The following is a 26,928-nucleotide window of genomic DNA, read 5'->3' as shown; positions in this document are numbered from 1 at the left end:
AAAGTTTCTAAGCTGCAAAGCCTGAGTTAAAATGTAAAGGACCAGGCATTGTAAACCTGCTTCTAAACTGCAAAGCCTGGGTTAAAATTCCTGAGGCAGTTAAGACAATGCCCTACTGGCCATTTAGTTGTTTAATAACCTAGGACCCTGTGTAGCCTGGCACGTAGGCATTCAAGGCCCAAACCCATCAGTTTGAATGTGTACCCCGCTTAGGAGTGACCAATCACCAGCCCTGTTCCCGCCAATGAATGTACTAATCAAGTCTAGGAGTGTTGTTTGATTTTCCCGCGGTGTATGGTGATTTGTTAAAGGAGACTGTGATGTGTGTAAAGTCCCCTCCCTCCCCCAAAAGTGTACTTAAGCACTGCTCAACCCCTGCTCAGGGCTCTGGGCTGCCCTCTCTTCCTGAGTGGGCACGGAGCCCCAGCATGCTGGATCAATAAATCCCCTTCTGCCAATTGCATGAGTGGTCTCTTGGTGGTCTCTTCCTCCGACGCTTCACCAGTCCCTTACACACGTCATCCTGACATGCCAGCCTAACTTGGAACCTCAAAGAAGCTGGCACAGTCCCAAGAGCCCTATGTGGAAGTGTCACCAATCTATTCAAGATTCAAGATTTTTTCCTGATGATACCGCTGGAAATTGGTGACGAGTCCTGCTCCCTGACATGTTGAAGAATGACATTAGAGAAGCATGCAGGGACAAGCATATAAAGCAGGGTTTATTTAAAAAGGGACAATACAGACTTTTCCTGGGAAGGAGAAGGGGGGCATAGCTGGTATCCCGGTATCCCAAGAAGTGAGGGTGTTCTGCCTCTTTTGTACATCCTAGATATTCTAAGTTCTCCTCCTCTCCTCCCACTTGTCTCTCTCTTTCCTTTGAACGTGATCCAGCCCAGGAGATGCTCCTGAGGGATGGTCAAAAGGTGAGAAGGAGATGGGTTGGAGGGGGCCAAGGTGGAGTGATCAGGCGGGAAGGGCGCCCTTTTGTAACTCCCTGTAGGGAGGGACAGTCCTGGGGAAGGTTACCTCAGCAACAGGTTGGAGCAGGGGCAGGTTGTCTGAATAAGGGTGGAGGAATGGCTCTGGAGGCATTAACAGTTCAGTTCCTCATGTGGTCTCCAAACTGGTCTTCCTTCTCCAGATCTGACCGGGATCACCTCTCTGTGTTGACTGCCTTGTCGCTCCCTGGGATAAGGGTACGTGGGAAACAGGCAGGATCAGCCTGTCGACTCCGAGGCACCAGCTGTTGGAACCACCTCCAAAGGAGGTAGTGAAGCGCACTAGACCAGCTAGTGTCTCCGGGACTGAGCGAGAGGGTAAGTGTCGCAACCCGGCCTGCCACCCAACCTGGCCCAGAATCACACCGAGTCGGGAGATGAGTCAACCATAGGGAAATGCTATGGAAGAACCCATGAGGCCACTCAGCCAACACCCAATAATGACCGAAGTCCCAAGGGAGGTAAAAGGTCCCAACACTGCCTGTTTTTAATTCTGGCTTCCCTGGGGACCTTTCTTTTAAAAAGTGAAGGGAAATCATTCCCAGAAACCTCACCAGCATAGACTTCAGTGGCCAGACAAGTTCCATGTGACCATCCTAAGCCCATCACTAGCAAAGAACAACACTCTGATTGGCTGATATCAGTCAAGGGGCTGTGGCTGGGGGGGGGAGCCCCTGGAAGTCCCTGTTCCTGACGGGAACTGAGCTTTTTTGCCGGGAAGAGGTGGGGAACATAGAAATTAGGTTATCAAATATTGGCTATGCTCCAGCTTGAGTTTCTCATAACTCAATATTTAATTCCATTTGTTAAACTAATGATATCTCAGCTTTTTTTTTTTTTTTTTTAACTTTAAGAAATTTCAGTGTACTTGATTGTATTTCAGTGTTTTGTGGGATGCCCTGAATCTGGTAGAGAGAACATGGACTTTGGGATGGATGGAGAGTAACTGGATTCAGATTTTTTACTGTGCCAAGTAGCATATGTGCTGGTAGGTAAGTCGTCTAACCTCCTAAATCCTGTTTTCTCGATTGCAAAATGGAGATAATAATTACCACCTGTGAGCATCAAGAAACAGACAGTATGTAAAGAACCCAGCATAGGGTCTGGAATACAACAGGTGTCCATTCAGTGAAGTCCTTTATTCCACCTCTATTTGAAACAGTGGCAGTACCCTATGTTTATTAATTTGCTAGTAGGTTGACATCTCAGATTTGTTTTCAGGGGGGAACACTTTAAATAATTTACCATTCTGTAGAGTCCACAGAGAAAACTGGTGAAGAATGAGATATTTCTCATAAATTCTGAGGGTGGAGGTGTGTGTAACCAGTCTAGCAAATCAGTGGATTCAAACAGTGAAACGCTGGGCTGCCCATTTTCTCATCTCCAGGACTAGAACTCCACTTGTTCACTGGGCTGTAATGGCAAGGGTTGTGGGGTCCAGAAGAACTTGGTTCGCTAGTCCCACCATCTTGCTTTCCCTTAGCCCTCGTTCCATAGACTCATTTTTAGCATTCATCGAGTATTCGAGCACCCACCAGTCTTAAGAATCATCTGGACTTAGTGCAGCTTCTCCTACTAGATCATGAGTTGGCCTAAGCACTGATTCTTTTTTATTCTGTCTTCCTAAGGGAAATGCTGGGAATCTAGAAGCTTCTGTTTAGTATGTAAATTACAAAGAGAGACTGCCATTTTCCAACCAATTCTGACCCCTTTTAGTTCTGTGATGAGGTCACAGGTGCCCATTTCCTCATGTCTTTAAGGGATGGCTGCAAAGTTAACAGAGTTACCTCCGGAGGAGCCATTAGGAAGGCAAGGGAGGGCTGAGCCTCTGACCCACATTTCATTTTTTAAGGGGACCGCCATCTTGTTGCTGAGTCATTGCTTTTTTATCTCAGCCTCTCTTGGCAGATCTCTTTTTATCTTGCTCTTTGAGAGGGAGTTCTTGCTCCTCTATTCTAGTAGAGTGGCTCAAATTTTATTGACTCGGCTTTTTTCAATTTGTGCTTTTCTCCAGGAGCTGCGTTTACCAGACTGGCTTTCAGAAGAACTCGTTTTCTGATAATGGCCTTGAGTTTTAGCCCTGGTGGCCCGGTTTTATTTGGGATTTCCACACATTTCTCATGCTATGATATTTCCTCATTTTTGATGCTTCGGTTTTTAAATGGCTGAGCTCAGAATTGTAGCTTCGATGGTCTAGAGCTCAGATTCTACAGCTTGTCATGCAATTAAAATGCTCATATTCTTTAGGTCTAATGAATACATCATGGGTCTGCTTAACAATGAAATGTTTTCAGTTGCTGTCTGTAGTATCTGCAAACAGGAATTAGGTGGGTTGATAACCCTGGTGACACTAACAGATGCCCAGCATTTATTTGGGGAAGGGGAGGGGAGGGAGGGCTGGGTGGTAAAACATAATTGCGTGGCAAACCCATGTCCTGTGCCCTATAAGAGAGGGAAGGTATCTATCTTTCCCTTCTACCTGTAAGTTCATTAGCCAGGGTTCCCAAAAGACAGATTAAGAAGAGAAAACATGCACATGGATTTAATGTTTTATGTGACACAAGAGCCTTCATAAGGAAATGAAGACCCAAAGAAGTGGATCAATTTTAGTATTTTGGTTTTTTGGTTTTTTTTTAAATGCTAGACTTGATTAAAAGTAGAAAGTGACAAGGTGAACAGGGTCTGCTCTGGGAGCAGCAAGGTCTGCTCAGATACTTCTTGGCCTCTTCTCTGATGTTCATTTCCTCCTAATACAGGGAGAGCACCTCTCCAATGAGGCTCTTAGAACCTGCTTCAGGGAAGACCAGAGAATCCTTCCTGGGTGGGGGAGAGGTAGGGAGAGATCATCTGATCACCTTCCTGGTTCAATAGTTTTCTCAAATCTCTTCATCTTAAAATATGCAGTATACCAAGTTGTCAGATTTGGGGGTATTATGTCCTAAAACCCATCATCCTCAAGGAAGTTCTCAAAACAAACCAATGGCTCAGTGATGGTGTAAACCCATTGCCACACTGTCACTTTGGAGTTGAGGAGACTTTTCTTTGGTCTTGCATGCCACCTACAACCTTCCCTTCCAAAACATCCTATCCTTTTCTTGATAATATCTGACCCCCCCACCCACATCGGGTCCAGTGCTCTCTGCTCCCAGATCCAGATTCTAACCGGCCTCACAGCACATTCTTGTCTTTCCGATCTTTCCCCTTCCATTCATCTATTCCTGTCCAATTCAAATGATAACCTCTACTACAGTGCTTTTTTTTTTTTTTCTTTTTCTGGATACTGTTGTAAAACAATATAGATCTCTTTCCTCTTTACTCAGAAAAACGAATGTCTTTTGTGGTCAAAAGAAAATTAGAAGCAGCTGAAAGTAGAATTTTAATGACACTAAAACCTAATTGTTATTCAGCTTTAACTTTAAATCCTACCTCCTCTTCCACGAATTCCTATTAATTCATCAGCTAAATAATGTGGCTGCTACTAAAGATTCTGACATCTAATTCTCTGCCTGTGCAGGTTTATTGCCAGGGTGAGAAATACTTTCTCTTTTTACTTTCATTTTTAAAAACAAGCATAATGAAAATATAAAATATTGTTTAGGATTTATCTTAAGAAGATGTGGAGGTTTCTTTGAGAAATGGTTGAATGGGGAGATATGAATCAATTTGAAAGTCTTTTCTCCTTGCTTAAGTCATTATTTTAAATAAATAGGAGCTGATTGATTAGGGAGAGGATCTCTCTATGTACTTTTTGGTACCAGGGATTGAACCCAGGGCACTTAACCACTGAGCCACATCCCCAGTCCTTTTTATTTTTTTATTTTGAGACAGGGCTTAGGGCTTCACTAAGTTGCTGAGGTTAGCTTTGAACTTGTGACTCTCCTACCTCAGCCTCCTGAGCCAGTGGGATTATAAGGTGCACCACTGTGTTCAGCTCTACTATCTATATTTTAAAACGTGACTCATATCCATTTAAAACAAAATTAGCATGAAGAGTAATTCTTGAGGGTCAAAGGGTTAGGAATGAGTGGTGTGTGTTAGTCAGCTTTCTGTTGCTATGACAAAATACCTGAGATAAACAAAAGGATGAAAGGTTTATTTTGGTTCACAGATTCAGAAGGTTCAGTCCATGGTCACTTGGTTCCATTGCTTCTGCGTCTGTGGTGAGGCAGAACATCGTGGGAGGGAGGATGTGGTGGAGCAAAGCCACTCACCTCATAGTGATCAGAAGGCTCAGGGAGGGAGAGAGGAAAGGGCCAGGGATAAAATATACCTTTCAAAGATACACCCCCAGTGGCCTAATTCCTGCAACTAGGCTACATCTCCTAAAGTTTCCTCCACCTGCCAATATCCTGTTAATTCATGAGTTCATCAAGGAATTAATCCATGATTCTTTGGGGACCTTTTAGTTCCAAAGCATAACACCATAACACCATTACTAATCATGATGGCTGTTGGCCTTGGACCAAGTTGGGTTTACAAAATCCCCCATACAGAGTATTTCCATCTGAGGCTTAACTCTACCCCTATAATCCTGATAGGTGATGTTGGGTGGTAGTGTTGTAGGGACAAACGAGGCAAGGCACCAAAGACAGCAGGAAACAGTTTTATTTGGCTGCAGACAGGTTCAGAGGGTACAGCCTTTGCTGTAATCAATCAATCCCCTGAACCCCGAGTTCAGGGAGTTTCAGAGTTTTATACCCAGCGTGGAAGGGGAGGGGCCCAGAAGTTCACAGTCTGCAGAAGTTCACATAAAAGCACCTTTTTCTTTCACTGTTTTGGGCAACTCTTCAAGGACAACACCTGAGAAGGGGAGAGCTTCTCCTCCCCTTTCTTTCCTCCCCCTGCCAGCTGTTACCATGGGCCCATTTGTAACTTATCTTAAAAATGTAGACATCTCTGTGAAGCCCAGCTCAAGGCCAGAGGCCTTGTTTGCACATTTCTTCAAAGTACTATACTGGATACGTTTGTGAAAAACTAGTAAGGGGCTGTCCAGCACCTGGAGCGCTGGTATCTTCTCAGCTAGAGGCCAAGTAAACAGGGTTGACATGAAAATAGGAAGTTTATCTACACTGGACTCTTTTGCTGATAGTCCTAAAATCAGCCATGGTGAAGAGGGCTTTTCTGTGGAGAAAGGGGTGCCACTTCAGTAGTGGGCATGTTTATAAGGGCAGAAGCAGCATCTTACGATTGAATCAGCAATGGGGGTTGCCCCAGGGCAGTGCAGTGACTCTGACCTCATGTGTGCTCAGGATTCACCTCTAGGGTATAAGATTCTGAGTATTTTATTATTATTATTATTATTAGTAGTAGTAGTAGTAGTAGTAGTAGCACCGGAGAGGAGATTGAACTCAGGGGCACTCGACCACTGAGCCACATCCCCAGCCCTATTTTGTATTTTATTTAGAGACAGGGCCTCACTGAATTACTTAGTGCCTCACTTTTGCTGAGACTGGCTTTGAACTCATGATTTTCCTACCTCAGCCTCCTGAGCCACTGGGATTACAGGCATGTACCACTGCGCCCAGCCTGAGTATTATCAATAATTACTTAATACAAGTTTTGTTAGATAGCAGAGGGATCTTCTAGACTCAGATTGGTACATAATCGAGGCAGGGCTGAGTGTGAATGGGGTTTTCCCAATGAGTAGGTTCAAATGTATAGAAGAGAAATTAGCCAGGAGAAGATATAATCCCTCTGAGAGAGGACTAAAAGAATAAGATTAAAAGAAATAGAGTACTTGGCAGTCCCAAATTGATGCCATTAACTTCCAGAATGATAAATTTTTTGCTTAATGTAATTCAGTCCTGGATCTGTTTTTTATTCCTGAATTATGAACATATTTCTGTGGCTGAGTACTACATAAACGATGCTTGGGTTTTTTTGTTTGTTTGTTTGTTTTGGCCATGCTGGGGGTTGAACCCAGGGCCTTGTGTATGCTAGGAAAGCATTCTACCACTGAGCCACACTCCCAGGCCAGTGCTTAACTTCTTGACTGGGTTTGGGGAGTCTTTAAAACCCCTTTTGGTTACTTTAAGGTGCTGACAATGTAAAACCCCCCTTCCCAAGCTTCTCCCTCCTCCATACCAAGAAAAAAAATCTAAAAGAAAAAAAGGCAAAAGAGTTGACTCCTGGGTCTCTCTTCCTCAACTTGCAGCTACCACACAGGAAGTTAGGCCCCGGAGGCAAGTATCTCTCTGGACTAATTAGTTTCATGGGCTCCTTTCAAATGGTTGTGTCTCTATCCATCTACCATTGCTGTCAGGCAGGGGCCCTGGAGGAAACTTGAGGCCACTCAGAATTCTGTGGAGATTTAACTAAGGGACACTTTCAGAGGTATGGTCAGGGTTGGAGGAACTAACAAAGGATGTTGAGGTATCCAGGGCCTAGCCGCTGTGGGAAGAGGAAGGATCAAGGGGAGCAGACAATATTTTTTAAAAGGCAGTGGTGTCTTTTCAGCACACAATGTTGGCAACATCGGATATCTACATGAAGAAGAATGAAATGGGACCCTGATCTCACGCTGTGTATAAAAATCAACACAAAATGGGTTGAGACTTAAACCTAAGACCAAACACTGTAAAACTGCTAGAAGAAAACCTCGGAGATAATGTTCTTGACATTGGTCTTGGCATAATTTTTCAGATGGACACAAGAGAGCAGGCAACAAAAGCAAAGACAGACAGGTGGCATTGTATCAAACTAAAATGCTTCTGCACCGCAAGGGAAACAATCAACAGAGCAAAGGGAAGAAAATATGTGCTGACTATTTAGCCAACAATGGGGTAATATCCAAAATATATAAGGAATTCAGACAACTCAGTAGCAAAAACAATCAAAAGAGCAACAACAAAAACCAATTTAATTAAACAATGGACCAAGAATCTGAATTAGGTATTTTTCCAAAGAAGACCTACAAATGGCCAACAGATACATGGAAAGGTGTTTGACATCACCAGCCATCAGGAAAACAAGTGTTGGCAAAGATGGGAGAAAAGGAGTCCTTGTATACTGTTGGGGAGTAAATTGGTACAGTCATCATTATAAGAAATAAAAAGTCCAGTTTCAGAATATAGTATTTAGCTTTAATTGGGATGTAAGATCCCATAGCCCTTCCATTTGCCCTCCCAATTTTAAAATTAGCCAGTCACGTAGATTGTGACCCTAAGCTCCTCCTATCAGAGCAAGGGGCTGTGCCGCATCAGGGATAAGAACAGGCGGGTTGCCTGCCCTGATGTGCTTGCAGGCCAGGCTCTGCTCTGTAGCACACCCTTCTGCAGAAGTGAAGTTGGCCTGGCCGAGCTACTGTCTGAGCACGGGTTTGATTCCTTGCAGGACCCTGGTATGGCTAACAGTATGGACAACAGTATGATGTTTACTTAGGCAATCCCACTTCTGAATGCATATCCAAAGGAAATGAGATCGGGATAGTGCCATGCTCATTGCAGCACTTTTTACAATAACCAAAGGTAGAGAAAAAACATAAATGCACAATAATAGTTGAATGGATAAAGAAAAATGTGATATATATGCATGTATGAATATGTGTATACATAGATACATGGATTTCTATTTTTAAATAAACATAAACATTTAAAATATGTTTAAACATATTTTTTAAATAAAATAAGCATCTGTATTTAAAAACAGAAATTCATATACATGTATACTTATATAGGTACATATGACTATTATATGTGAGTGTACATGACTATTATTCAGTTTTTTTTAAAAAAAATTTTTAGTAGTTGGGCACAATACCTTTATTTTTATTTATTTATTTATTTTTAATGTGGTGCTGAGGATTGAACCCAGCACCTCACATGTGCTAGGTGAGCACTCTGCCGCTGAGCCACAATCCCAGCCCCTTATTCGGTTTTTTAAAAGAAGGAAAATCCTGCTATTTACAATGCAGTGAATGAACCTGAACATTATACTAAAGGAAATAATCCAAACACTGAAAGACAAATATGATCTCATGTAGATCTCATGTGATCTTATATAGAGAATCTTGTAAAAAGTTAAACTCATAGTAACAGATTAGAATGGTAGGATTCAGAGGCTTTGGGGAGGGATAAATGGAATCAAGATATTGGTCAAAGGTTACAAATTTTTAGGCCAAATGAATAAATTCTAGAGGTTTAATATATAGCATAATGACATAGTTAACAATATTGTGTTGTGTATTTAAATTTGCCAAGAGAGCAGACTGTAAGTATTCTCAGCACACAAATACCCACATCCAAACCAAAAAAAGAAAGAAGGAAAGATGGTTTTCAAACTGAAGCGGCAGATATATTAATAAGATTGATTATGATGATCAATTCACAATGTGTGCTTCTATCAAAATATCAAGTTTTATACTGAACTATACATAATTTATACCTATTATACTGGAGTAAAGCTGGAAAAAAAAGGGAGAAAGCTTCATGACATTGGATTTGCAGTGATTTTTTGGATATGATAGTAAAAGTATAGGCAACAGATTAAAAAGAAATAAATTGTAGTACATCAAAATTAAAAACTTCTGAGTCTCAAAGGTCACAATCAAGAGAACAAAAACTCTGGGATAAGAATGGTTAAAGGATTTGGAATAAGAGAAAGTGCTTGCAAACCATAGATCTGATAAGAGGTTAGTATACAAAATACACAAAGAACTCCTACAATGTAAAAAAAAAAATAAATAAACAGGCCAATTTAAAAATAGGTAAGGACTTGGATAGACATTTTTCCAAAGAAGGTATACAAATGTGCAATAAGCATATGAAAAGATGCTCGTTATCAGTAATCACTAGGGAAATGCAAACCAAAACTACAACTATGCCACTGGGATGGTTACTATCAAAAAGCAGAATAACAAGGACTGATGAGGATGTGGAGAAAATGGAACTTTGGGCAGAGTTGGTGGGAATATAAAATGGTGCAGCCACTATGATCTAGCAATTCTGCTTCCGGATATATAACCCCCTAATCCCCAAAGTTAAAAGCAAGATCTTTTTTTTTTTTTTTTAATATTTTTTTAGTTGTACATGGACACAATATCTTTATTTATTTATTTTTATGTGGTGCTGAGGATCGAACCCAGTGCCTCACACATGCTAGGCAAGTGATCTACCACTGATCTACAACTCCATCCCTAAAAGCAAGATCTTGAAGAGATATTTGCACACCCATGTTCATAGCTCCGTTACTCACAACCAAAAGATAGAAGCAATTCCAGTGTCCATTGGTAGGTGAGTGGATAGGCAAAATAGTACAGACATGCAATGGAATAGTATTCAGCCTTGGAAAGGAAGAGAATTGGGACACATACGGCAACATGGTTGAACCTTACAGACTATTATGCTGATTGAAATAAGCCAGTCACAAAAAGACAAATATTGTATGATTCCACTTATATGAAGTACCTAGTCAAATTGATAGAGGAAGAAAGGAGAAGGAGGGCGATGGAAGGGTATTTCTTAATGGATACAGAATTTCAGTTTTGCAAGATGAAAAGGTTCAGGAGATGGCTGGTGACATGGCTGTGCAGCAGTGTGAAGTCCCTCCTGCCACTCAACTGTGCACTTAACCATTGTTTTACGGTACATGATACATTATGTGTGTTTTATAATTTTTTAAAAGCAACTCGATATCTAAAAAGGTAAAATCAATTTTCCCCTAAATAATTTGCATTCAAAAGAATTTTTCCAAAGCCATAAACCACTTTCTGGATGGACTCATAGTCAAGATGGACTTTTGAGTAGCTTGATTGGGTCAAGAACAAAAATCAAAGCATGACAAAGAGAGCCGCTTAAGAGGACTCAATAATTAATGAACTTCGAAAAATGCCCTAAGCTTCTAGCTATTTTTAATGAAAACATGCATACATAAAGCTTTTTGTATGTGCAAGACTTTTATAAACCAGATAAATAATTCAAATACAAATTTGCTCACCTGGTATCACAGGGCAGTGAGGGGCAAAGGCCAAGTTCCATCTGATTCTTCTGATGGTCACGGATTTTTGTTCTATAAAAATATATGTTGCCATTGTAATGTCCTCACCCACCTAAAGGCCCCATGACATGACTCTGGGGGTGATTTCTTTCCTTACCATCCACTTTTATCTTTGAAATTCTAATGTTCGATTTGAAGGAAAAGAATTTCAAAGCTGCTTCTTGTCTCCTTGTATTTTTTTCATGTAAGTGTGGCTCTCATCATCATCATCATTATTATTTGGGTGTGCCACCAAGACTTTTTAACATTCTTAGATTTGCAACATCACAGACCTTAGGGAAGGCAGGAGTGCTACCCAGACAATGGTGCATGAAAAAGATGGGGGTTTTTTCCCCTGTCATCAATTCCAAAGAACTTCATAGACTCCACAGGCTTTCTTCCTGTCACTTACTTAGTGACTTCCCATAAGTGTTACTTGCTGAGATAGTGAATTTTATATGACAACTGGAAAAATGAAAAAATGTCATTCTGGGTGTGTCTGTGAGGGTGTTTGGGGATGAGATGAAAATAGGAATTGGTGGACAGAGGGAAGCAGATAGCCCTCCTGAGTGCGGAGCTTCATCCAATCATTGAAGACTTCAATAAAGCAAAAAGGCTGAGTAAGAGAGAACTTCAGCTGACCGCTTGAGCTGGGAATTTGATTTTTCCCTGCCCTTGGACTAGAACTTACATCATCAGCTCTCCTGATTCTTAGGCCTGCAAGATTTGTACCTGAAGTGCCCCACCAGCTTTCCTGGGTCTGCAGCTTGCCAACTGCAGGTTATGAACTTCTTAGCCTTTGTAACTGCATAGCTAGATAATATCTAAATATCTATTATGTATATGTTTATCTCTCACACATAGGCACACATGCTCACATGTGTGAGCGCGTGCACACACACACACACACACACACACACACACACACACTACTGCTTCTATTTTTCTGGAGAACCCTGACTACTAACACATTTACATTTTTGGAAAGATCTGAAGCCTCAATAGCAGCACAGATATGTTTATCAAGGAAAACAGTACCTACAGTATGAAAGGCTAATATGCAAATCCTCCCTTCAGATAGAATCAGAAAATAAAGATTCTAACCTCAGGCTGTTAGTAAACAGCTGGGGGGAGGGGAGCATGCAGGTGTTCCATATGTGTAAGTTGATTGCTGCTGCCGTTTGACGCTTGCCAGAACTCAGTGGCTTTAAATGACCGTGTGCTTAGCCCATGATTCTTTGAATTGACTGGGCCTCTTATCAGCCAGTAGGCCCAAGTTTCTTTACAGAGGGGAGTGGTGGCTTACAGGCTGTCCCCAACTCAGTCCCTCCCTGAGAGCCTTAACAGAACTGCAGACCAACCAAGGGGAACTTATCTCCTCTTGAGTATTTTTTGAATTTATGTTTTGAAGTCTGTATCCTGTGGCCCAACCATGATGCAAATCCCTTGGATAATGCAAATCCCCTGATCTCTTTAGACCCAGGCTTTAATGGTTTTTGTATCCACAGGTACAAAAACAAGCTGCTCTATATAAGTAGGGCTTTCCTAGTTGTCACCAGGTGGTGATAATGGTGACGTGGGTGTGTCCCCGTACTTCATACTAAGGCTGTCTGACTTGCTCTTCCACAGAGTACCACCGTTTCACATTTGCTCTTAACCAGATGAAGTACGTCGCTATTTCCAAAGTGGATGGGCTTTGATGGAATGTCTTGCCCATTTCATTTTCCTGTCTTCTGTTTGCTCTTCCTTCTGTTTTTATTATTCAGTGCCATTGATGCTTTGGTGAGGCAACCTGGTGTGTCTCAAGCTCTATTTCCTACCACCTCCTGTAATAATTTCTTCTGAAATCTTCTGAGTGTCCTAGCATAACATCCTCAAGTCCGTGTGTGTGTGTGTGTGTGTGTGTGTGTGTGTGTGTGTGTGTGTGTACGTGTGTGGTGTGTAACCAGGGTTTGATCCTGGGGGTGCTTTGCCACTAAGTCACATCCCAGCCTTTTTAATATAGTTTATTTAGAGACAGGGTTTCCTTGAGTTGCTTAGGGCCTCACTAAGTTGCTGTGGCTGGCTATGAATTTGTGATTCTCCTGCCTCAACCTCTGAACCACTGGGTTTATAGGGGTGCACCACCTCAAGTTTTCATCCCAAATATTTCTAGTCATTTTGACCTTAAGTTTTCATGACTTCCCTGATGAAATCCATATATGTGTGAGAGATAAACATTTCTGTGGGCTAAGGTAATCTGAGCTAGAAATTCCCAGGAATCCCCTCTAGTCCTTGGCTCAGATTTCATTCAAACTTGACACTTGGCAATTCCTTTGCAGAATTCTTCACTGGGCTTGACTTTTCTGCTTTAGTCTCTGAGCTCTCAAGATGAACTTTTCCTAGACTTCAGTTTTTATCTTTGATCTTAACAGTGTCTCATCCACGGTTTCTTTTTTTTTTTTTTTTTACATTTTTTTTTGTATTGATTGTTCAAAACATTTATCCACGTTTTCTGTGAGTGGGGACGCCTCCCCCTGTGCCTTTGATATCTTCTAAAACAGATATAATTTGACTCAAAGTCCTATTAGCGCAATTAATTATGACAGTAATAATCTGAATACAGTCGAGTTCTGCAAGGACAATAAAAATAGTCCTCATTTGCCTTATTGTCTTCCCAACTTCCTTGATAAGCATTATGAGGTGTAAGTGGCTGTGTGACATTTTGAAGGACCCCTCCCTGCCATATTGGATCAACGTCCCAAGTGATATTCTCACAGCTCCTATATGCTTCCTTTTTAGGCCTGGGACAATTAAAACAAAATGATTATTTGTGTATATAATTGTTTAATGTTTATGGACCCACCAGATATCTATTAGATAAAAAGCTTTCTTGTGAAGAATCATCCCTTCTTCATATAAAGATATATTAAAACACAAAAGGATAATAGTTGAGTTATCTCAAATTCAGGGTTTTCTTCCATGAAGTTTTACTAAAGCAGTTGAGAAGTAGTGTGTGTGTTTTTTTTAATATTTATTTTTTAGTTGTAGTTGGATACAATATCTTTATTTTTTTAATTTATTTTTATGTGGTGCTGAAGATCAACCCAGGGCCTCACAGGTGCTAGGTGAGCGCTCCACTGCTGAGCCACAACCCCAGCCCGAGAAAAGCAGTGTTTTGATCAAAGGTGTAGGATGGGTCTTGACTTTTTCACTGTCTGACAAAGTGGGTTCAGTGAGTTAAATAGTTAATACAAGGAAATAGTAATGCAATTTTTTTTTTCACTACTGGGGAATCAAATTCAGGCCTCAGGTCAGAGCCAGGAAGCACTCTACAAGCACTGAGCTTCATCCCCAATTCTTTTTTTAATTATTATTTTTTATTTTGAGACAGCTGTCACTAAGTTGCCCATACTGATCTCAAACTTAGCTCAATATCCTGAGTAGACTCTTATGAATCTTTACCTTGCAGGGTTCCTATACAAATAAATGAGTTAGTATACGTGAAGCATACAGAAAGTTGTCTGGAATGTAGTTGTTACTCATAAACATTAGTTGTGATTACATTTTGTTTTGTTTTTTAATACCATGGATTGAACCCCAAGGGTGCTTAATCACTGAGAAACATCGTAGCCTTTTAAAAAATATTTTATTTAGAGACAATATCTCACTAAGTTGCTGGGGGCCTCAATAAGTTGCTAAGGCTGGCTTTGAACTCACGATCCTCCTGCCTCAGCCTCCTGAGCCACTGGGATTACAAGCATGTGCTACCACTCCAAGCATGGTTGTGATTTTTTTTTTCTTTTTTAAAAAATATTTTTTTTTAGTTGTAGATGGACACAATACCTTTATTTTATTTATTTTTATGTGGTGCTGGGGATCGAACCCCCTTTTTCTTCTGCCTTTTTCTTCCATTTTCAGTGAGGAAAGGTCTTACATCAGGGTGGGGTTCCAGACTCGCAGAAGACTTAGTTGTACACAAAGAAGTGAAGACGAAAAGTCAAGGATAGCACTAAGGAAAAGTACCTGAAGCTGGTGGTCACTATCCTCCCCAACTTAAGCTTTTTGCCCCCTTGTTTTAGTCAGCTTTTTTGCCACTGTGACTAGGAGCCCTGACAAGGACAATTTTAAGGAGGAAAATTTATTTTGGGGGCTCACAGCTTCAGAGGTCTCAGTCCATAGACAGCCTGCTCCATTCCTCGGGGCTCGACGTGAGACAGAATGTTAGGGCAGAAGAGTGTGGTGGAAGGAAGCAGCTTAGTGATGACTGTGGATCCATAACGCAAAGAGAAGACCACCGACTCCAATTTTAAATCAAATTAGAGCAAACTTATACTGTGAACACAAAAGCTGGCCAGCGACTGTCTCTCCCAAAGCTGGGCTAGAGAGCAGCAGCCCAGCTCTCCAGGTAAAAGGTTTTATGGCACAAAGAGTTACAGAGGGGGGTGTCTTTGAAACTTACAGCTAACAGAATTCTGGCAAGCATAATACAAAGGCAGAAGCGGGTTAATAATGGACAGGCTTAACATTTCAAGGAAGGGAGTAAATTGAGATTCGAACATCAGAATTTATGAGGTGCCCCTGAGGTTTTAGGGAGGGTTGTTATCTAGTCAAGGAGAGCCAGGCATGGGTGAGTTCTGAGCATGGGCAGGAATTCCAGACAAGTGTAGAAACCTCAGTAAATTTAGAGTAAAAGAGAAATTAACTTTTCATGACTTTGTGATGAGATGGTTCCCAATCTTAAAGTGGAATTAGGCTGGGCTCATCAATGATTGGGAAGCAGAGGGAGACTCCACTGGCCAGATACAAAATATAAGCCCCAAAGGCACACCCCTAGGGACCCTCCTCCTCCAAGCACACCCAGCCCACTCAGTTACTACTCAGTTAACCCCATCAGGGGTCAATTCACGGATTGAGTGAAGACTCTCCTAACCCAATCAATTCTCCTCTGAACTTTCTTGCATTGTCACATACGTGAGCTTTTGGAGGACCCCTCACATCCAAATCATTACACTCCTTGATCCTCTTCTGCCAGCTACTGTTCTGAATGCCCTCTAAGGAACACTCCTAAGTGTCACAGTGCCATTCCTCCACTTTCTCCTTTCTTCCACCTAAGGTGCTAAGGACCCAGAGCCATCACAGAAGACCCTGCTCTGCTGGGTGATCACAGCCCAGTGACTGCCTTCCCTATTCCACCTCCCTGGCCCTGAAACCTGGGATCTTCCTGCCTGGACACACACACACACACACACACACACACACACACAGCAGGGCCAGGTGTCTGTCTCTCACAATAAATTCCTGAGACACTAATTAATGTTCTTGGAGAAAGTAAACCATTATGTTTAATATCAGGCGTTAGGGATCCAGAAAGATCTGGGTTGGAAATTCAGTGTAGACACATGTTGTGTGACTAGGCAACTCATGTAACATCTTTTTTTGATACTGGGGATTGAACTCAGGGGCACTCGACCACTGAGCCACATCCCCAGCCCTCTTTTTGTATTTTATTTAGAGACAGGGTCTCACTGAGTTGCTTAGTGTCTTGCCATTGCTAAGGCTGACTTTGAATTCACGATCCTCCTGCCTCAGCCGCCTGAGCCATGGGATTACAGACGTGCACCACTGCGCCCGGTTAACTCATGTAACATCTTTAAGCCTCATTCTTTAAAAGAGGGTATATCAATTCTTATTTCATAGGATAGTTGGAATAATTAAAGGAGACATGTACACAGCACTTAGCAAGGCTAAGTAAGCAATGAATAAATGAAAAAGATGATTGATGTTTTATACTAACACTCGCTCTCTGCTCACCTTCTTTCCCTCTGCCTATTTTTCTTCTCTACCTGATAAAATAAGTTGCTTTATAGAGACATAAGCCTTCTGTTTTCATGTCCAATATTTCAAAGTCAGAATTCTTATAGAAACATTCCAACCTCGGGAACATACTGGTGAACTACCAAGAATGAAGACAGAAGGCAAGCAGTCTAGACTCTAATAGTACTCTGTGGCTAACAAGTCAGGCAATTTGGGGCACGTCATTGTCCCTCAAGGGCCATCAATTTCTTCTGTAAAAGAAAGACGTGGTTTTAAGATGGACTTATAGATCCCTTTCGATTCTTACACGATCTAATCTCTACGAAAAAGTGATTCTGAACTGGGTACAGCGGCACATGCCTCTAATCCCAGGGGCTCTGGAGGCTGAGACAGGAGGATCGCGAGTTCAAAGCCAGCCTCAGCTAAGCAATTCAGTGAGACTCTGTCACTAAATAAAATACAAAATAGGGCTGGGGATGCGGCTCAGTGGACAAGTGCCCCTCAGTTGTTCAATCCTCTGTACTAAAAAAAAAAAAAAAAAAAAAAGTGTGAATTATTTTATTTGTTCTTAAGAACCTTGACTGGTTTGTTTTCGTTTTCTTCTGAGACCACTAGCTCTATCTTGCCTCACATTTTTTTTTCCCACCTACAAAGTTTGTGGAGTTGGTCACTCTAGCTCTGGATTTCAGCACCATCATGTGGTTTTGGGTCAGTAATTTAACTCCCTGAGCCTCCGCGACTTCATCTATCAAAATGGGAAAAAAAAATGAGGTAGATATGAAGCTGAAAAGAAATCAAACACCTAGAAATATATTACGCAAATGCTGTTTTCTGGTGCTGTAGGGCATTAACAAATTTTGTAACTTAGCCAGATCATTTCAGAATGTCTTTCCTGGTAGATTCTGAATACCATTACCATCTCATTCCCTCATTATTTAATGAGTTATACAGAATCTTTCACATGTGTTTTATTCTATCTTTTATATGAGAATCATGGTTTTTTTTTTTTTTTTTACTTTTTGAAATTATTCTTTGACATGACATAACTAGCTCTACCTTAAGACACCTTTCCTGATAGATGGAGACTGCAAAGCTGGTTTGCTAGAAATGCTGATTGTTGTAGAAAACAATAACAACAACAAAAGGTTTGTATTTTTATACTTTCTGCTCCCCTTTTCCCTGTGTCAGTTTGGGGGAGAGGGTAGAGAGAAATCCCTTGGAGGAATCTTTACTACCAGAAAGAAAAAATAAGCAAGAAGCAAGATGAGCCTAGTAGAGATACTTTCACTGTGGCCTTTACATTTATGACTAGCAAGATAATGAAGGAAGGTAATTCTGAAAGCTTTATGTCAGTTTTAACGGTCCCTCAAGCACTGAGAAAGAGAATAGTCAATGGCTGGTGTCCATAAGGATTTTTTCTCCTTCTCCCCTGACAGCCATTGACAGGATCATTTTGTATTTGCAACTGCTGTCACTGAAGCGTGGAGAAAAGGCCCTGTAAGGCCAGGAGGATGAGGGCAACTTCCCTGCAAGGATCTCTATTGTCATCACTATGGCAATAATGGTTACTATAATTTTCATCCTGCTTTTCTATGGAGTGTCTACTTTGTGGAGCTTAAGGCTATGGGATTTGGGTCACATAAAATCACACTAGCACAGAAGCATGCTTTGTAATCTTGCAAGAGTATTTTATAAAACTGCAAAGGGATACTATGCAACAAGAATCAAATAATTACCAATGCAGGTCACTTGACTAATACAATTATTTATGGGATGCTAATAGCTTTTCGGAGGCTCTCAGATTCAGCCTCCATTTGACAGCCATTCTTTTTCCTCTCTCTGTTTGGATGGCCAGACCACTACCAGTTTTTCTCCCCAAGGACAGACAGAGCTTATGATTTGAGGTTGGGGAGATTAAATTAATTGCAAGTTAGTTCTCAGAAGTCTGCTGGTAGTTTCTCTTTATTATCCACAATTAAACCACACGAACAGGAGTCATGCCTTCGATTCCACTAATGCACACCCTCATCTCCTCGCCCCACACTGTGCACACGGTTAAATTTTAGTGATATGGGGACATCAAAGCCTTCTAAAGTAAGATTCTGAAGAAAGGGCCCTTTGTGAACCAAGCGGGACAAGAGGCCCACGTGTGATCAAATGTGAGATGTAAAAAAAAGCTCTGAGAGGGGCTTCTAGGAGGGAAGAGAGACAGGTGGAGACAAAAGGAGGAGGGTGGCGAAAAGAGGAGACACACAAAAAGAAACAAAGCCAGTGACTGAACTGAACGGGCTAAAAAGAGAAGAATAATAGAAAAATGCAGATAAAAAGAACTCAAAACCAAGGCGAGCGGCCGCGCGGGAGGAAGGCGAGCACGCGCGGCAGCGCGGGGACTACAGCCCCCAGGATCCCTTGCGGCGCCGCGCCCCCGGCGTTAGTCTCCTAGGCAACTCCGCCAAACAAGATGGCGGCCTCCGAGGGAGGTCCCCAGGGACCGAGAGCGCCTTCTCTCCAGAGAGCCTTCAACAGTTTACGAACTGGATCCCCGTCGGTGATGCTGCACTCAGAAAAAGGGCGCTATCCTTGTTGGTCTTCTTTCCCCATGGGGCAGAAACAGAAAAGCACTTTCAGCAAAGACTCCTCCTACCTTCTCCAGCAGCTCATTCACCGCTACCAGGAGTCGGAGGCGGAAGGAGAAGACTACCAGGGCGAGCCCGAGGGAGAAGGGGAATCCGAGGAGTCCTCCGAGTCCGAAATGCTGAATTTGGAGGTGTGCCTTCTCCCCTGCCCCTCCCTCCCTGCCTCCCTCTCCAGCCGTCAGGCCCTGCCGCTGCCTCGGCGGCTCCCCGCGCACCCCTCACCAGCCCCGGGCTCGGCCCTGCACCCGGGCTCCAGCGCCCCTTCAGGAGGGCGCAGAGTCCCGCTCTTCGCTTCTCATTTCTGTTACCCGTTTCTCCACCCGCTGCGTGAACTATCACCAAACATCTTTCTTTTTCGTTGACGTATTTGATTTCTTAGGAGTCAAGTTACATATAGCATCGTTACGAAAAGAAGTATGTATTTGAATGAGGGTTAGGGCTTTAACGTTTTCAAAATCACACCTGGACAAAATGATTGCCTTATTGTGAATAGGCAGAATTCATCTCTGGCTTCCCCAGCAGCTGACCTGTTTCCCGGGACTGTGTGAAGTACGCTCGCACTTTCCCCCGGGTTGTGGGGTTACTCTCTTGAAGTAATCTAAGTGCTCCCTCAAACACTAAGTGACTTAAAACGAGTTAAAACTTTCATGTATTACTGCCAGGGACATATGCCTTATGTGAGTGAATGAGGCGGGGGAGGGGGGGGAGAGGTGAAAAGTGTAGAATGTTCAAACATCCAGCTTACTGGGGCGTATTTCACCAATGTGCAGAGCCTTCCCAACATTTTCACCTATATTACTTGGAGCGGTGGCTTCACCTTTCACATCAATACAAATTCCCTTCTCTACAATACTTCTTTTGTCCATCTCCCAGTTTCTTTCTTCCACTAGCTTCCTGTTCCCCTCTTAGCCTTCTTGTTCCTTTTCATTTCTCATCAGATCATTTTCTTCTCTTGGCTTCTAATAAATTCTTTACTTTTTTTTTTCGAAAACAAATGGATTTGTTTTCTTTTCAATACACAGTTAGGTTTCCCCTCTTGGTTTTGGCTACCAGGAGACTCAGAATCAATATATTTCCTAATTTCAATAATTTTCTTTATATTTTCTTTCCCTTTTCCTCTTCCTTCATAATATAAAGTGCTTCAGATTCTTTCTAGAAGTACACATAATTGGAAATAGAATGTTTCCAATATCTCCATTCTGTGTATTCTTCTTACTTTCCCTCTTAGCATCTTTGTATCTTTCCCTAGTCACTGTTCTTCCTTGGAGCTAGACATGTTTCTCTGTTAATGACTGTTCCCTTTCACAAACTCCTTCCTTTGTCTTATTTCTTCTCATTCTCCCCTCTCTAGCCTGCATATTACTGGTTCTACTATTAATTGTTCACATTCTTCCTTCACTTGGGTTCCTCTTCTTTAGTAATGTCCTTTTTCTATTCACTTTGAACAATTGGCAGTGTTTTCCAACTTTAATATCCCCCATTTTATTTTTCTTCTACTTCCTTCTACTTATGCTAGTTAGCAATTTAGTCTTGCTTAAATAAATTGATTGTAGAAAGTTATTACTTTGTTCATATTTTGTTGATTTACTTTGTTTGCCACCTTTAACAATAACTGTTGCAAAACTGTAGCAGTGTTTTTGCAACTTTGAAATGTTTGTATGGTTTCCACCAGCTTCCATCCCAGAGGAATTCACAAATGAACCACCAGTATACTTTATTATTCTAATTAACACATGCTCTTCAGCTATGGGGTTCATTAGTACCAATGTTAATCTGTCTTCAGTATGCCATTAACAAGCCATAGAAGGAGTTGACTTGAACTAGTTATTCCTTTTCGGCTTGTAGAATGTGTTTAGAAAAAGTTCATTATTTCTTCCATTTATGTTCGAAGCATTAATATTTATTTTGGGTCCTCACATTCTATTTTGACTTTTCATAGTATTGTTTAAATTTTAATGTGCTGAATGAACTAAAAAGTTTTAAAAAGAAACATTTGGCCATTCATTCTCCATGATTTATTTTCCATGTCTTAGCCTGATTGAGTTGTAATGCTAACATGGTCACAATGACTATTGAGTGCCTATCATTGCAATTAGCCTCAAATTTCAGAAGTCCTTATGAATTTAAGGGAAGCAGTACAGTCCAGCTGCTCAAAGCAGTGCTTTTGGAATGACAGATTTGTGTTTGAGGTTTGGTTTAGTGTTTTGGTAGTGTGAGATCTTGACCAAGTTACTTAACCTGTTTCTGACTCATGCATAACATGAGGATTATATTAAGGGAATTGTGAGAATTAAGTGAGATGCTATCTGTAAAATGCTTAACCTAATATATCACTTATACTTTGTAAATAGAATAAAGTTTTACATGTTTTTATCTGCTTAGTAGAGTCTATTAAGAGGTTGTGTATGTGGTGCTGGGGATTGAACCCAGGGCCTTGTGCATATGACATAAGCACTCTACCAACTAAGCTGTATCCCCAGCCCAAGGTTTTAATGAGTTTGACTTCATCGAACAAACATCAATGAGATGATTGCTATATAAGAAGCCCTCTGACTGTGTAAAGCAGAAATGTCAGGTCCCCAAATCTGATGCATGAAAACCGCACTTTGTCTGTAACTGAATGTGGGTAAAAATGCCTACTCATGGGATAGTTATGAACACCAAATTTAATGAGAGACTCTATTAAATATGATACAACATAATTAACTATAACAAAATATAATAAATATAAACAGTAAGGTATATAGCATAGGATCTCAAGAAATTAAAAGATGCAGTAAATAATAGCAACAGTAATGGTAGAGGAAGGTGAGAAAATGATGGAGGACATACATGATCTCTGCTCTGGAAGTGAGGTGAGCATGTGAGGGAATCCTAGCACTCAGCCTCTGTTGGATCATACACCATATCTCCTGTTTGGTGAAAGGTGTGCGTGGAGCAGCTTCCTACTGAGGGTTCCAGGTGAGAGCAGACGCAGCAGCCGTGGCAGGGCCAGTGTGGAGGGCTCTCTGCTGCTGCACAGACTTGATACTCTAAGCAGTGGGGAACTGCTCTGATGGCCAGTTGGGGTTAGATGAGAGGTTGGTAAGACGGTAAGAAGATTCTAGCAGTGTCTAGAAGAGTCTGGATTAAGGCAATGGCAGTGGGAATGCAAAGGAAGGTAAAGAGGAAAGGTTGCAAGATATTTAAGCTGGGATAGTTACTAATTGAATGTCAGTGGTCTGGGAAGAGTGCTGGGCCTACGGGTCACCATCACCATAGGAATCAGGGACAGGTGGAGCTGTGCATTAAGGAGGTAGATCTAGGAGCCAAATGACTGAAAATCAGGGGAGTGGTCTCAGAGTAGATGACTTGGGGACATTTTGCATGGAAGCCTAAGAGGTCATCAGGGAAGACAAGGGAAGGGAAGGGAATGACCAGGAACAGAATCCTAGGGCTATAGTAATTTTAGTGACAGGCAGAGGAAGAAGAATCAAGGAGTGAAAGTGGAAAAGGCTGGTCAGAGAAGTAGGAGAAGAAAGAAGAGCTATATAATGGGGAACCAAGGCAAGGAAGAGTCTCAGGAACGTGGACGTAGGTTCTGCCACTGATGGATTATGGGGGAAGAGGCCGGTAGAGTTCTCATTCTCTTTGCTTATCTGAGGAAAGCATGGTAGGGCCAAATTATGGGAACCTCAAAGGACATGCGAGGAGGTTGCTGGGCAGTCTTGCCTGGGGAATCTGGGGAAATGCCTACAGAGTGGCCCATCTCCCTGTCACAGTGACCTCAAAAGACAGGCATCTACCTACTGTAGGAAGGATGGAATGGCATCCCATTTTCAGGGAATGGGGGTATGATGGGACAGATGAACTTAAGCATCCAGGTAGAAAGTTTGGGACAGGAGTTAATATTCTCCTGTCTCCATTCCTTCCTGGGCCTTACAGAAGACATTGCCACTCTATTTAGAAAGAAATAGCTTCCCTTTTGTGAACAGGTTGGTTGGTATGGATGAGTGAAATATTAAGATGTGGAATTTCTGACATCAACCAAATACAGCAGCTGTCATTTAGTGGGGACACTTGCTGGGTTCCAGGCACTACACTAAGAATGTTATATACGTTCTTTTTTCATTCTCCCCCAAACACTAGACACAGGAGAGGAAAAGCTTTCCCTCCTACCTTCCAGGTTTGATAGCAGGGCCTATGAGATAAGCTGACAACAGGTAGATGAACTGGAAATCAGCATATAGATTTATCAATTTTAATATTACATGTGTGGGGGCATCATAGGAACTAACCAAAGGGAATACCCTCCCCCAAACAGTGAGATTTGAGAGTTTAAATGCCGTGTTTACAGGGGAAGGGGAGGAGGCTGTAGGCCACTTAGAGGAGAGTGAATGCTTTTCCGGAAAGCTGCATGGCTCTTGCAGAACCCAGGAGGTAAGCTAGCTGTGACAAAGTGTGGTGTCAGCTCTCTTCTCCTCTCCTGTGAGAAGGGTCAGTCTTCTCTGGTTGGAGCAACTCCCAGGGAGGGATTCATGACAATTGAGTTCCTTCAGGAGGATCTGTCTTTGGTAGATAAAAGGAATTTGGAGAGCGCCCCTCCTTGCCTATGCTGTTTTCAAGCACCTTTAGCTCCAAATAATCCATATACCAAAGCAGCGTACTTTGGAGTGGCATGTTCAGAACTCCTTCAAAGAAAAGAACACTTCCTACTAATAAATGAAGACATAAAACTCTGCGAAAACTTGACCTCCCCAAAGTCACATAGCCAAAATGGCAGAACTGTGGTTTGGCCACACCTGCCCAGTTACAAAGCTCGTGTGCTGTCTTCACATGGGCAATATGTGCATGGACCTATTCTCTTGTCCTCAGTATTCCCAGCCTCAGCTGCACTGTGGGCTCCTGAATTAAATGGAAGATCCAGAAAAAGGATATTTTGCTATTGTGGTTAATATGCTACTCATAGGTACATCAGTGTGACTTACATGGTTACTGTATTTTCTGTTGTGCTTTGCTCAATGTTAATGCATTGGTCATTATGGAATTGAAGTCAGCACAAACATGACACTGACCTGCATGTTAGCTCTTCTGTTGTCATTATTGGGGCAAAGGCATTTCTGGCTACCATTTGGTCCATGAGATGTGTATGGATCAAGGATCAACCTCCTTGTGAAAAGGATTGTCATCCTTTAATATACCTTTTACTATATCTTGCAAATTATATTAATCTAGCAAAATTGGCCAATGGGAAGTGAACTGAGGACCTGCTTTCTACAGTAAGAATACCAAATTTAGAGAAATACTTTACTTCATTTGATGTAACCATTCTTTGGGGTGTGGGTAGGTAGTTAAGTATAGAATTGCCGGGGTCAGACAGATTTAGGTCATTTCAGCTCTGTTGCATACTGTCTACAGTTTCATGCAAGGTAACCTCTGAACCTCAGTTTCTTCATCTGTTAGATGGAGGTAAGAATACCTGCCTGAGGATTGATGGAAGGGTGACTGAACTCACACACAGTGCCTGCATTGGGGACCACTCTCTCAGTGGCTGCCATTACTACTGATGGTGGTGCTTCCTTCTACAGCCACTGTGTGTTCACTCAACTTTGAATGCCTAGTACAAGAGAACACCTGAAAAATCAGTGGCAATAAAAATATTAATCTGGTAGATATGTATTTAATTATACCTAGTATGTGTATGTGTTCAACATAGAATTTTCTTTGGGGGTGGTAGGTTGTAGAGGGCACAGGACTGGCTCTATAATATGCTAAATAAATTTTAGATATGACAAGACAAATTGTTTCTTTTCTAATGAGAATCCTTTCTTTGTCTGCCTCTTTGTCATTTTGCAGGAGGAATTTGATGGGGTCCTGAGAGAGGAGGCTGTGGCCAAGGCCCTCCATGAATTGGGGCGCTCAGGCCCGGGGACCGAGCAGGTCTATCTCAACCTGACTTTATCAGTGAGTGTGATGGGATGGTCACTGGCGTGACACTGCCGAGACCAGGTCCATTTTCTTTGGTGCTCAGAGATGTGATGGTGACAGAGAATCTCAGGGCTTAGCATTTGATGAAGATGAATGATGAGATAATTATGTAAATATCAGACTTCAAAGAGCACTGGTCAGGTCAGGCATTAGCTCCCCAATTCCTTCATTTCCAGTCTCTTCACACTCTATTTCTTTCATCTTAAGTAGCCTGTGTTATAGTAATCAATGATTTCTTTCCAAGAAGTTGAATTTGATTCTGTAAAACCAGAATCTTTAAGAATTTTTCTCTCTGATCAGTGAAAGAAGCATTAACATTTATATCTGAATCCACGGGAACCAAGGATTTTGATATTGACTTCCCCTCCTAAGCATGTCAAGAAATAAGTAGCTTTGAGCTATATTTTACTTCTCCCAAAATACCTATCATTGAAGAAAAAAAATCTATTCTTATTCATCACTTTTCAAGATTTCAACCCTAGTCATAGAGTGGCCCAGAGTCTTGGCTCCAGATTCATCCTAGGAGGGGCTGTGGGAGCAGACTGCTCGGAGTTCAGCCTCTTTTCTCATCCTTTTGCCACAGTCCTAGGAATCTCGCTCTTTTTGCTTCCTTATGTGATAAAGCATTAGCTATTCTTTGGAGATCCGCAGAGTAAATACAGATCGTAGGTGAAGACAGCACCTTGACAGTTGACTTCAGCGCCGTGGCCGGCTCACTCATGGCAAGGCCGGTCTGTCTTGGATTTGAATTAGTAAAACTAAAGACTGTTAAGCTGTTTTCACCTGTGCTCATTTCATGGCGTGTCCTTCGAGGTCAGCCTATTAAGGCTGTAATCTTTTACTCTTGTCACTTTATAACATTTATGTAAGACTCAGCCAGCCAGGCAATAACATATGGGGAGCACCCTAGGCTTCTCGCACTGTTAGGCACTGCAATGGCATGATTCCAGCAGCCATTACCTCCCCCCACGGGTCCCTTTCAATCAATATTCTCCTTATGTATGTAGTGCCTTGCCTTAAATTGATCTACCAAGAAAAAAAAAAAGGCAATCCTTTAAATCTTATTTCAACTGAAGGGACTGAAGTTTAACTTATTTTGCCACTGACCTCCTTACATTTGAGATATTGCATGTTGAATTACTTGGCCTTAATAACCTGTCTTGCTGAATACACTTTCTGGTTCAGTGATTCCTCACCTCCCCCAAGTCTCACTTAGGTCGCACGTTATTTTTCGCTTTCTCCTGTTACTTGTGTACATATCTTCTCTCCTGCCCAAATCATACATTTCTTAAGGGCCCAATATAGCTCTATTCCATTTCTCATCATGCCAGCTCCCCACAATGATGTCTTACACATAGTAACCATTCAGTATTTATTTATTACTTGTGGAGCAGCCTTTCTTAAACAATTGTTATTCTACATGAGAATTTGCTTACAATGACTTCATTGCTTGTTTGTTTTTTTTTTCTGACTCTGATGATATGACATAAACCAAAAGTGTAAATCATTGTTCCACAGGATCAAATTTCCTAATCTCACTTGGAGTTCCCTAGAAAC

General features: G+C 41.8%; 1 protein-coding gene across 1 annotated transcript in view; it reads left to right on the top strand.

The window, feature by feature from the left end:
* The first annotated feature begins 19,229 nt into the window (after positions 1–19,229).
* The window catches only part of Lrguk (leucine rich repeats and guanylate kinase domain containing), a 67,021-nt gene continuing 59,322 nt past the window's right edge, over positions 19,230–26,928 (top strand). The window contains exons 1-2 of the mRNA XM_077796416.1: positions 19,230–19,535; positions 25,240–25,347. Of these exons, the coding sequence (XP_077652542.1) occupies positions 19,230–19,535; positions 25,240–25,347 (414 nt within the window). The remainder of the gene's footprint in view (positions 19,536–25,239; positions 25,348–26,928) is intronic.

This window comes from Urocitellus parryii, chromosome 3 (assembly GCF_045843805.1).
Source record: "Urocitellus parryii isolate mUroPar1 chromosome 3, mUroPar1.hap1, whole genome shotgun sequence".
Classification (NCBI taxonomy): Eukaryota; Metazoa; Chordata; class Mammalia; order Rodentia; family Sciuridae; genus Urocitellus; species Urocitellus parryii.
This window is presented reverse-complemented; position numbering and strand designations above follow the sequence as displayed.